Source organism: Zonotrichia albicollis, unplaced genomic scaffold (assembly GCF_047830755.1).
Source record: "Zonotrichia albicollis isolate bZonAlb1 unplaced genomic scaffold, bZonAlb1.hap1 Scaffold_257, whole genome shotgun sequence".
Taxonomy (NCBI): domain Eukaryota; kingdom Metazoa; phylum Chordata; class Aves; order Passeriformes; family Passerellidae; genus Zonotrichia; species Zonotrichia albicollis.
Window position 1 is genome coordinate 4816362 of NW_027428429.1, and position 12085 is coordinate 4828446.

General features: G+C 52.0%; 1 protein-coding gene across 1 annotated transcript; it reads right to left on the reverse strand.

Annotated features, from left to right (window-relative positions):
- Window positions 1–6011: 6011 nt before the first annotated feature.
- On the reverse strand, window positions 6012–6947 carry LOC141727894 (olfactory receptor 14A16-like). The gene has a single exon (XM_074534182.1). It carries the CDS (start codon window positions 6945–6947, stop codon window positions 6012–6014), a length of 936 nt encoding a protein of 311 aa, XP_074390283.1.
- Window positions 6948–12085: the final 5138 nt, after the last annotated feature.

Consider the following 12085-nt stretch of genomic DNA (forward strand, 5'->3'; position numbering starts at 1 on the left):
AAAAGTGATCAGCTCAGGATGGGGCGGCTCGGCAGGGCTGCAATCCCCATCGCGTCTCCCAGGGCGACTCAGAGGAGGAGGATATGCGCAGCTCTGTCCACTAGGGGCAGAGCCGGGGGATCCAGTCCTCGTGGGAGCCTTTAGGGCGTGATGTCCCCGTCAGATGTTACTTCTCTCAGCGCCTCAGCTGGCTGGTCCCGGCGTTGGGACGACTTTCTGCTCAGGGCGAGAGGGACTCCGCATCTCCGCAGGCTCAGCAATCAGCTCCTCATGTCCAGACACCACTTTAGTCTCTCAATTCTTATTTGGCTCATTGTTTTTGGGGTTTTCTCATTGCATTTCGCGTCGGGATCCCACAAAGCATTCTGGTCTTTGGAGTCACTTTGCATAACCCCCCCCACCCTCTCAGGTGTCTTCTCTATTTTGGAAGAGCGCACTGCCTCGGGGAAGGGCCATCATCCCACCCAGCCTGGCCTTTTACTAATACAAAAGAGGAGATAAGCTCTAACGACCCGTGATTACCATGACAAAACACTAAGAACTCTGGCAGAGACAGAGACCTGGCTGCGTCCCTGTAACTCTTTCTCACAAAAAAAATATTAACCGAATTTTTGTTCATAACAATTCTCACAGGGCTTTGATGTTGTTTACATCAGACTCAGCCCCTGAGAGTGTCTTCAAAAAAACTTCTCAAGTACTCAAAATTAAATTGAAAGTCTGAAGTTTCGTGAAGTTGTTATGGGTCCCACTGAGGGACATGGATCAGAAAGTGTCCTCAGGTTCCAGCTAGAGCAGAACACTGGAGGCAGTGATGACAGCTGGGGACAAACAAGGCAAAGGTGTCTCTGGTGCTGAGCACACCTGGATGTGTTTGAGGAATGCAAAGGGCCAAGGCCTAAGCCCCAGCCCTTGGCCAGGCAGATCCTGTCCCTCCCTCCTTGCTCACGGCTCTTCCTGTGATGGGCACTGGCATCTGGGGATGTGCAATGCCAGGGGCAGGTGCATGGGCCAGCCCCTGCCAGGCTGCTGAGCAGGACAAGGAGGCAATGAGGCCCCAGGCCTGCAAGGGTCACTTGTTCCCTCGTGGCCTCAGGCCCAGGCCCAGCAGCCATGGCCAAAGTGCTGCCCAAGTTGGCTCTGGCAGGGCTGTCTTGCAGCTGCTGCCCATCCCTGTGCCCTGTGCAGCCCAGGCTGTCCCACGGTGTCCCTGCCCTGCGCCTCTGTCCCTGCAGGCTGTCGGCATCCCCCGGCTGCCCCACCTGGCTGGGCCCTTCCTTTGCTGACAGCTCTGCCTCCTGCCTGCCTCTGCCTGTCCGCACAAGTCCTTGGACTTGATACCAAAAGCTTAATTCAATTCAGTACCAAAAGCCAGATTCAAAAGAGTTAATTAAATTTCTACTGTGCCTGTGGACTTTTGGCACTGGAACAAGGCATGCAGGGGCTGATTTCCCAGCATAGACGGCTGGAAGAGAAGAGGAAGACATCTGCCTCAAGAATGCAGTGATAGAAAATTAAGGACTGAATCTTGGAACTTGAGGTGGGTTTTATGGTAATGGGTAAATTGTAATATGCATTTAGTGAGGCCGATAGAATTACATGTCCACATAAGATTGGGGCTATCCCTCTCTAGACCTCAGGCCTGAATAAATAATACCCTCTTAAATGGTAAATTAGTGTGAAGGAGTGCTATTCTGATATATCGGATATTTGGTGATGGCGAGGCCTCACAGAACCAAGTAGTCAACTGTGACCCTGTGCAAACTCATGGTACAAAAGGTCCATGGTGACACAGCAGAACCCGATGGAATCAAAATCCACTTTGGCACATTGGGGCCACATTGAACCAATGGTCCATTGTGATACTGAGGATCCAAGGAGACCATTGTGACACTGAGAAACGTCTTTGAACCAAGGGGCCATTGTGACACAGCAAGGCCTTGTGGAACCAGAGGTCCATTGTGACACTGCAGAACCTCAGGGAACCAAGGTGACTGTGTTCTACTATGGAACTTCATGGAACAAAGGAACATTGGGGACACTGCAGAACCAAGGAGACTGCTGCTGGCAGTGTGAAAGCTCATGTAACCAGAAGTCCATTGTGACACAGCAAGGCCTGATGGAACCAAGGGTCCGTTGTTAAACTGTGTGGCCTCATAGAACCATGAGCCACTGTGGCCCAGCACAGCCACATGGAGCCAAGGGGCCACTGTGACACTGTGGATCCAAGGAGACCATTGTGTCTGAGGAACCTCAAGGAACCAAGAGTCCATCGTCACACTGTGGGGCTCTGGGGAACCAAGGGGATGACAATGTCTTTGTGGGGCCTCACGGAACAATGGAGACTCTTCTGACACTTTGGGACCCACTGGAACCAAGAGGCCATTACAGCATGGCAGGGCCTCATGGAATCAAGGGGACTCCAGTGAACCCTGTGGGTCTCCATAAGATGAAGTTTCCAGTGGAACCAAGGATATCATTGTGACACTCTGGGGGATCATGGAACCATGGAGTCCATTGAGCAGGGCCTCATGGAACCATAGAGGCTTTTTTACACTTTGAGGCCTTGTGAAATCAAAGGGCAATTGTGGCACTTCAGAGCCTTGTGGAGCCAAGGGGACCACAGTGACACTGTGGGGCTCAGTGAAACCAATGGTCTGTTGTGACACTGCAAGGCCTTATGTGATTATGGAGACCACTGTGGCACCAAAAGCCTCACTGAACCAAGAGGCCATTGTGACACTAGAAGGCCGCATGGAAGCAAGGAATCATTGTGGTACCATGAAGTGTTGGCAGACCAAATAGCAGTTGTCACAGTGTGTGGCACCACGGAGTCCATTGTGACATTACAGAGCCCCATGGAACTAAGGATTCATGGAACAGTGCTGGAACACATGGAACCAAAGGTCCATTGTGACATTGAGGGGCCTCATGGAATCCTGGAGGCCATTGTGACACTTTGAGGCCTCGTTGAATCAAGGGGCTCTGCAGGGCTTCATGGAACCAAGGAGACCCTTCTGACATTGTGAATCCCCATGGAACCAAGGGTCCATTGTGATGCTGTGGTACATAGGAGACCCCTGTGACACTGCAAGGCATCATGGAAGTAAGGGACCATTGTGACACTGCAGGGCCCCATGGAAACAAAAGGGCAGTGTGACACATCTGGGTCTCATGGAACCAAGGATCCAATATGACGCCACCATTGTGACCCTGCAGGGCCTCATGGAAACAAGGGAACAGGTAACAGCTCTGGTTGGCTTGGCCTGACTGGTCCAACTGCCCTTGGCTTGTCGACAGTCTCTGCTCATGTGCCCCTGAAACACTGGGGCTCTGGGCTTTCCTTCAACTGGAACAGAACTGTTCTTCTCATTCAAGTATCCATGGCCAAAATGGGATTTCCCCTCCAAAATTCCTAATATTCAGGGATTGTTCCCAGATAAAGCTGCCATTACCAACAAGTCTGGCTGACCATGACTTCCTGAGAGCTGGCTCTCATTTGCCTTCAAACACTGAGGCGCTGTGCTTTCCTTCCTATGGGAAAAAACTGTCCTTCCTGCACATGCACCCATAGCCAAAATTGATACTTTTGAAGAGTTCCTGCTCCAGGCCCAGGGCTCATCCCAAAGTTGGGACAGATAAAAAGCTGTGTCCATTTCTGTTCATTGCTGTTCTGCTGGAGATGGATCCTCAGCCACTTGGAGGTTGGTGATGAATTTTATTACTCCAGAGGCCTCTACCTTGTGGAGCTCTTCAGCTCAGGAATTCAATGAAAAAGGTTCCTAAACATTTGTTCAAAACACCTGAACAAGAAAGGCCAAGGTAGTAATCTAAGTTTTCACTTTTCTGTGGGTAATGAGACACATTTCAGAATTGCCTTCAAAGTGAATCTGCTACGCTGAAAAAGAAAAGCAGTGAGAACTGTTTTGTCCTGTATTTATCTCTTCTTTATATTTGGTATCAGCAATGTCCAATTGATATTGAACCCCAGTACCTTGTATTGTAGTCCGAGCAGATACAAAAAAAAAGACCCCTAATGGCTGACAATCAATAGCACTTTGTCCCCACATCCTCCCCACAATTTCCCTCATCCAACCCCTGGCACTCATACCGATCAGGAATGGCGTGGCCAGCAGGAGCAGGGCAGTGATTCTTCCCCTGTGCTCAGCACAGGTTGGGCAGCACCTCGAGTGCTGTGTCCAGTTCTGGGCCCCAAATTTATAAAGGACTTGGAGGGGCTGGAGCATGTTCAGAGAAGGGCAACAAGGCTGGAGAGGTCTGGAACACAAGTCCTGTGAGGAGCGGCTGAGGGAGCTGCTGGGGTTGTTTATCCTGGAGAAGAGGAGGCTCAGGGGAGACAAGGCAGTGTCAGGGCACAGGTTGGACTTGATTATCTCAATGGCCTGTTCCACCCTTGCTGATTCTGGGATTCTCGAAACCCATCTTTGGAGCAGTTTCAGGATGAGTCCTGGGCCTCCTCTTCAGCAGCTCCAGCAGCCCAGGTCCCTCAGCTTCTCCTGCCAGCCCCAAAGCCCATCCTGTCAGTCCTGCAGAGCCTCTGCAGCTCCTCCTCACTGCCCAGAACAGGGAGCCCCAGAGCCAGACACAGCAGCCCAGATGTGCCCCCTGGCCTGCAGTGCCTCTGGCAAGGGAGCAGCACCAGGCACTGCAGGAGCCTGCAGACAATTCCTGCAGCACTTGTAGGATGATCTTGCTCCCGAAGGGATGTTCCCATGGGGCCAAGTCAGGAGCTGCAATGGGGAGTGAGGCCAGAGAGGAAAGAGCAAACAAGGATGTGCTGTTTGAAAGGAAGGGAACAGGGGTGGGCAATAGGAGGAAGAAATTTATACCAGAAGAGAAAAGAAAGCAAAAAAGAAGCAAAGGAAATTCTCAGGGCAGTTTGGAGGTGGCTACCAGGGAGCCCTGGCTCTGAGCAACAGCATCTGCAGTGAAACAGGAAACTCCCAGCTGATGGGAACAAACTTTCTGGCTGACTGCAGAGGCCAGGACAAAGCTGAGTGGTTTCCCTGGTGTCCCCCAGCCCTTGCTGGCCCCAGGGCTGATGGCATTTGTGCTCCCTCAGGTTCATGTCCCCACACCAACAGCATGAGGGTGCTCCCCCTGCTGTGTGCAATGCAAACAGAGGCTGCTGAGCCAGTGCTGCCATGTCTGTGCCTGCAAGGATGGGGCACTGTGTGAGCTGGGGGAGAGGCCAGGGCTGCAGAGGGGGGATGCTGTTGTCAGCTCCATGAGGACGCTCTGGGACGCTGCCCTGGGCTGTCCAGAGCACTGGGGATGGATCAGCCCCTGCTCTGCTGCTCCTTCCTGTCTGCCCCAGGGCCCTTGAAGAGCCCCAGCCATGCTGTTTGCCCCCAGCCTGCCCTTGGCCCACCTGGGGCTGCTCATGGGGCTTTGCTGTGCTGAGCATTGGCCTGGATGTGTTCTTGAGAGAGCCTGGGCAAGGAGCCTGGAGCCCCCCAGGCCCTGGCCTGAGTCATCAGCGCTGCCCCAGCAGTGCCCGTGGCCTGTCCCTGCTGCAGCCCCGGCACTGCCACCCCCAGGGCTGTGCCCGGCCCCGAGAGCACTCAGGCCCTACAGCAACACCAGGACCACCAGGGCAGCGAGGCAGGGCCACGGCAGCAGCACTGGCAACACCAAGTGCTGCTGCTGCTGGGCACAGCTGCTGTGCCAGCACTGATCTGCCCCCAGCTTTGCACACAGACATTGCTGCAGCAGCTCCAGAGAAGGCAACAAAAGGGCATCTCTGCAGAAAACTTTGCTGGGAGATCCTTTAGTTCCTTTAAAGCCATCAAGAGCGCAGCCCCTCATTGACACAGTCTGTGGCCACATGGAAGGCAGAAAGAAACAAAATGAGAAATGGTACAAACAGCTCCTTTTTTTCCTGAACAATAAGAGTAACTAATACAAAGGAAAAAAATCCACTACAACCAAACCATAAATAAAAATCAAGGATAACTTTTTTTACAAGTTATTTGCAGAAATTGACCAGCATTTTAATGTCCCTGAAAGCATCCCGTCATCAGTCTCCTAACTGCAGCCTTGAGCTCCTTGTTCCTCAGGCTGTAGATAAGGGGGTTCAGAGCTGGAGGCACCACCGAGTACAGCACTGACAGGGCCAGATCCAGGGATGGGGAGGACATGGAAGGGGGCTTCAACTGAGCAAATATACCAGTGCTGACAAACAGGGAGACCGCAACCAGGTGAGGGAGGCAGGTGGAAAAGGCTTTATGCCGTCCCTGCTCAGAGGGCATCCTCTGCACAGCCCTGAAGATCTGCACATAGGAGAAAACAATGAACACAAAACAACCAAATACCAAACAGGAACTAACTGTGATGAGTCCAACTTCCCTGAGAGTGTTTGAGTGTGAGCAGGAGAACTTGAGGATCTGGGGGATTTCACAGAAGAACTGGCCCAGGGCATTGCCATGGCACAGGGGCAGGGAAAATGTATTGGCTGTGTGCATGAAAGCATTTAGAAAGGCACTGGCCCAGGCAGCTGCTGCCATGTGGGCACAAGCTCTGCTGCCCAGGAGGGTCCAGTAGTGCAGGGGCTTGCAGATGGACACATAGCAGTCGTAGCACATGACGGTCAAGAGTGAATACCCTGCTGTGATAAAGAACAGAAAGAAAAAGACCTGTGCAGCACATCCAGTGTAGGAGATGTTCCTGGTGTCCCAGAGGGAATTGTGCATGGCTTTGGGGACAGTGGTGCAGATGGAGCCCAGGTCGCTGAGGGCCAGGTTGAGCAGGAAGAAGAACATGGGCGTGTGCAGGTGGTGGCCGCAGGCTACGGCGCTGATGATGAGGCCGTTGCCCAGGAGGGCAGCCAGGGAGATGCCGAGCAAGAGGCAGAAGTGCAGGAGCTGCAGCTGCCGTGTGTCTGTCAGTGCCAGCAGGAGGAAGTGCCTGATGGAGCTGCTGTTGGACATTTCCTGTGGTTCCTTGGCATGGGGATCTGTAAAAAAGTAATCATGGAATACTTGGGTTTGGAGAGGACTTTAAATATCCCAGCACAGCCTGGGGGCACTTTCCCCCCACTGCCTGCCCAGGGCTCTGCTGCCTGGAGCTGTCCCTGCCAGCAGCTGCTTCCCCGTGCCCAGGGCTGGGCCCTGCCAGTGCTGCCAGAGCCCAGCCCAGCCCTGGGGGCTCAGCTCTGCCCTGCCGAGACCTCCCAGCTCTGGCACTGCCCAGGGGCAGCTCTGGCTCTTCAGGGTCTGATGGCAACCGAGCAACTCTGAGGAGGCTGGAAAAGTGAAACTGTTGCAACTTCTAGAGGGCCCTGTGCTGATTTCTGTCACTTCCTCATTTATTAACACCTGAGAGAAATTTCTTTTTCTTTTTTCGACCTGAACTGAGAGATAAATATGTATGTGCAATTTCCTATCCAGGCAACCAAGAGCAGCAGAGTAAAAAGACAGAATTTTCCAGGAATTTCCCTTTTATGCAGCCCCTGCCTTCCTGTGCTTCCTGTATAATCAACCTGGAAATGATGTGGATTTAAATGTCCTGCTGGGACTAGTCCTGAACAATGCATCTTCCTCCCCCCAAAGGAGAACACTTTCAAGCTTTACCAGCTGTCTCCTCCCACCAAGCCCTTGTCCCCCAGTGCTGGGAGCAGCTGCCAGGGCTGGCTGAGAGCTGTCCCTGGCAGGCAGCAGAGTCCCTACCCCAGCACAGCGCCCAGGGCTGCAGGACCCTGCTCTGCAGGACAGCCTGGGCACCCCTGGCTGCTCTGCACAAGTGACAATCAGAGAATGTACTCACAGGGTCTGTAGGCACTGGGATGTTCCAGCTACAGGAGATCACTCCAGGAGCTGCAGCTGCATTGTCCTGCAGCCAGAGGTTCCTTGCCAGTGATTCTATCCCAGGCACTTCTCTGCATCTTCCCAGCCCTGACTGATTGAAGCTCTCTGTGCCTCTGTGCTGTGCCCAGGGTGGCTGCAGGCAGTGCCCCAGCCCTGCTGGGCTGAGAGAAAAGCTACTCATCAAGAGAAATGTGCTTTTGAAGCTCTTCTATGTTACCAGGAGCTGCCTCTGTGCCAGGAGCCCAGCCCAGCTCAGCAGCACAGACACAGCACAAAGACTTTTATGACCTTCTGAGGCTTTGTGCTGAGGCCCTGAGAGGGAGCTGAAGAAACCTCTCCAGAACTCCAAGTCAGAATCCAACTCCAAACTTTCTTGGAATTGTAATGGGTCCCAGTGAGAGACACGACTGAGAAAGTGTCCCCAGGCCCCAGGCAGAGCAGAGAACTGCAGGCAGTGATGACAGGAGGGGACAAAGAGAAGCCAAGTCTTGGTGCCCTGGGCCACAGCAGGGTCTGTGCCACCAAGGGCTGGGAGGAGACACCTTGTCCTGAGGCACTGGGACCTCCTGGCACAGCCCCAGCCAGCCTGGACACTGTCAGCCCCTTGCCTTGCCATCAGCATCCCCCCCTAGTCCACATCCCAGTGGCCTGAAGGACCTGCTGGAAGGAGTCCCTGGGGAGGCTTTGTCTGTAACAACACTCAGTGGGGCTCATTAATGCTTCACCGTACTTCAGTTGTTTTAAAGTACTTGGTGTTTCCCTTTTAATACAAACTTCATGAGAAAGATTTTGCTGTCACAGTCTCCAATTACCTGCTTTAATTACTCCTTGGAGGCGCTTTATCGTTTATGAGAGTCTGTGGGGTTATTAATGCTTCAAGGTACTTCACTTATTTTAAGGTATTTGGTGTTTGCCTTTTGATACGGACTCTACGAGAGTTTTGTGCAATAATGGCCCCAATTATCTGCTTTAATGAGTCCCTGGAGAGCATTGTACTGACACTCAGTTGGACTCATTAATGCCTTGAGATACTCAAGTTTTTTAAGGTACTTTGGATTTTCCTTTCCACACTGAGTCTCTTAGAAGTTTTTGTGCCATCCTGGCCTTCAGTTCTCTCCTCCAAGGAGTTCATGAGGAGCCTGTTTTTGGGATGGACCTCAGTGGGACCCATTCATGCTTTGAGACACTTTGGGTGTTTCCTCTGGCTTGGACTCCTGGAAAGGTTTGTGCAATCTCCTCTCAGGCCCTGAGATTCTAGAGCTCAGCTCCAAATGCACCACAGGGCTCATTAGGATGAAGCTAGTCCTGACAAGCCTTGGCTCTGCCTTGATTTCCCTCTGCTCTAGTGGAGTTCATCACTAAGTTTTTTGTAGTGGTTTTGGTTCACTAATTTGAGATTTCTCAGCCAATGCATCAATTATTGTGGTAGGTTCAGTGTTGGCTAATTACCAGTAGACTCACTAGAAGATACTTACTCATTTCCTGCTATGATATAGGATTTGGATAGAGGCAAAGTAGGCTCAAAGCTTTGAAATGGTACAAAGAAAAGTTTATTTACAGTAACAAAAAGAAAGAGTAATAGGAATCAGAAAAAAACTTTTAGAATACTTCTACTCTCCCTACAACCTTTTCTTTCTTACTGACAATGTAAGGAGACAAACTCTAAAATTTTCAGTCAGTTTACCACTTCTGGAATAGTCTTTCTTCAGTTCACTTAGGGAGAGGAGTCTCTCATGCTATGGAGACTTCTCCATAACAAAACAGTTCTCTCATGGCTCTCAATTCCCACAAATAGCAGCCACCTGGTAACATCTGCAATCGTGAAGTCTCTCCCGTTTTTTCCACAGCTTTTCCCACAGATGTGTTTATGGATTATGTCAGCCTATAAGGTATTAGTTTAAAGATGATCTCCTTAAGAGCAAATGTTCTTTTAATCTTAAATAATCTGAAATCATCTTTATCTCTAGGAACAGAGGCCTTCTTCTTTCCATAAGGGCACAGGATCTCATCACTCTTTTTCTTTTTCCCTGTTCAAACTCCTCATAAGACATAGCTATTTCAACATTTACTCACCTTAGCATGGAGGCCTTTGCTGAACAAGTCATCTCCCCATATCTGTCAATGCATTATAGGGAAAAAGAGAGTCCGGTGTATCAATTACATCCTTCTCCATAGCTTTACAAGAGGATTTCTGACCTAAGATCAAGGCATCTCTTCATCCTTTCCATCTGGGACTCAACTATCTCGTCACTGACCTTGGTGTCTTCCTGTCCTGTTGCTCCTCTGTGTGCCTGCACTTTGTCCTTTTCTCTCACTCGAGGGAGGATGGAAGCACTGAGAGAGTTCATATCTCACCCGAGGTCTGCAGATGGTTCCGTGACCCCAGCCGGGCTTGGTGCTTGCAGCCGGAGCTGTTTTACAATGGACGTTTCTGCAGCGGCTGCACTGGGGCTGTGTCAGGATGGGCTGCGCTGAGGGGAGGGCCAGGATCTCAGCAACCAGGCCAGAACACAGCAGCAGCAGCTCAGCTGGGGGCCGATGGCTTCTCCTCCCCCTGCCCGGGGCTTGCGGCTGAACCCCAGCGGTGGCAGAATCTTCGCCGAGCCGGCCTGGCCCGGGGCTGCTCCTGGGGCCCGGCGGATCCTGGCTGGGCCCGGGCTGGCGGTGGGGCAGGGCTCAGCAGTGCCCAGATGGTCACAACTGCAGCCATGGCCCGGCCCGGCCTCGGCCCTGCGGCCTCCCCTGCCCTGCCCCGCAGCCGATGGGGCCTGACCGGGTCCCTGGGAAGGGGCCCGGCCCCATGGCAGGAACCACCTGGCCCGGCTTGGCTGAGACAGGGGCTGGTCAGCCTTGTTACCTCTTTGCCAGCCAGAAGGGAAAGAGACCCTCCCAGGCTTTCTCATCTTTAACATGTGTCTTCACAGAGGTGTGTACAGTTTCCTTAGTGGTTTAACAGATTGTCAATTCACAAAGCTAACTACTGATTGCTTTTTTTTTTCAGGCACAGAGGAAACTGCTAGCAGCTTCTCATAAACATCACTTCCATGATGCAAAACCACCACAACTGCACGGAGCACAGAGCTCCTTTGTCCGTATGTAGTGCTCATGTGCCTGAGACCTCAAAACTCCTCCTTGGGAGAACTCTGGGCCCTCTCCAAGGTGTTTCCAAATGAAAACATTCAGCTCATAGTCTAAGAAAATCACCAGAGGACAGGGCCAGCCTGACCTGTCTGTCCTGGCTACTTTTGTGTGGGAGCAATCCTTGGATATACAGAATTTGGGAGGCCAAATTCTAATTTTGGCCATGGCCTCTGGACATGAAATCTGGTTCTTTTCCATAGGAGGGAATGAACAGAGCCCCACTGTTTCAGGGGCAGATGAGAGTTGACCACTGGAGGCCAAGACCACCCAGAGCTGTCAGGTTTTATTCTGAGTGACACCCATGCATATAAGAATTTTTTTGGAATGAGTACCAATTTTGGCACTGGGCATCTGAAAAGAGGGACGGTTCTTTTCCATAGCAGGGAAAGCACAGAGCCCCAGTACACCAGGAGCTGATGAGAGGCAGCCCTTGACATTCCAACATCAGCCAGACCTGTCAGGTGGCCCTGGGAGGCCAAGCCAGCCAGACCTGTTCCATGTTCCCTGGGTTCCATGGGGCCCAACAGTGTCCCAATGGTCCCTTCTTTCCATAAGGCCCTGAGGTGTCATAATGCCCCCTTGGTGACAGCAGGCCCTGAACAGTCACAATGGTATCCATGGCTCCATCAGGCCCCACAGAGTCATAATGGTCTCTGGGTTCCACGAAGCCCTGCTGGGTAACCATGGTGCCTTCGTTCCATGGGCTTCAGTGGTGCCACAATGATCCCCTTGGTTCCCTGGGCTCCAGTGGTGCCACAATGATCCCCTTGGTTCCATGAAGTCTCCAGTGTCCCAGGGATCTCCATGGGAAGGAAAGAACCCAGCCCCAGTGTTGCAGGGGCAGTGACCAGAAGCCAAGGCCAGCCAGCCTTGATGGTGCTGGCAAATTTTGCCTGGAAGCAACCCTTGGATTATACAGAATTTTAGAAGTGGAATCCCAATTTCAGACATGGACATCCAGAAGAGAAGGACAGTTCTTTTCCATAGGAGGAAAAGCACGGAACAATGGTGTTTGAGTGGCAGATGAAAGGTGGCCATCAGAGGCCTAAGCCAGCCAGACCTCTCTGTCCTGGTAGCTTTTGTCTAAAAGAAACCCTGGGATCTAGGGAATTTAGAAGGTG

Coding starts and splice junctions, on each gene's coding strand:
- LOC141727894 (XM_074534182.1), bottom strand. CDS start 6,947: ATGTCCAACAGCAGCTCCATCAGGCACTTCCTCCTGCTGGCACTGACA.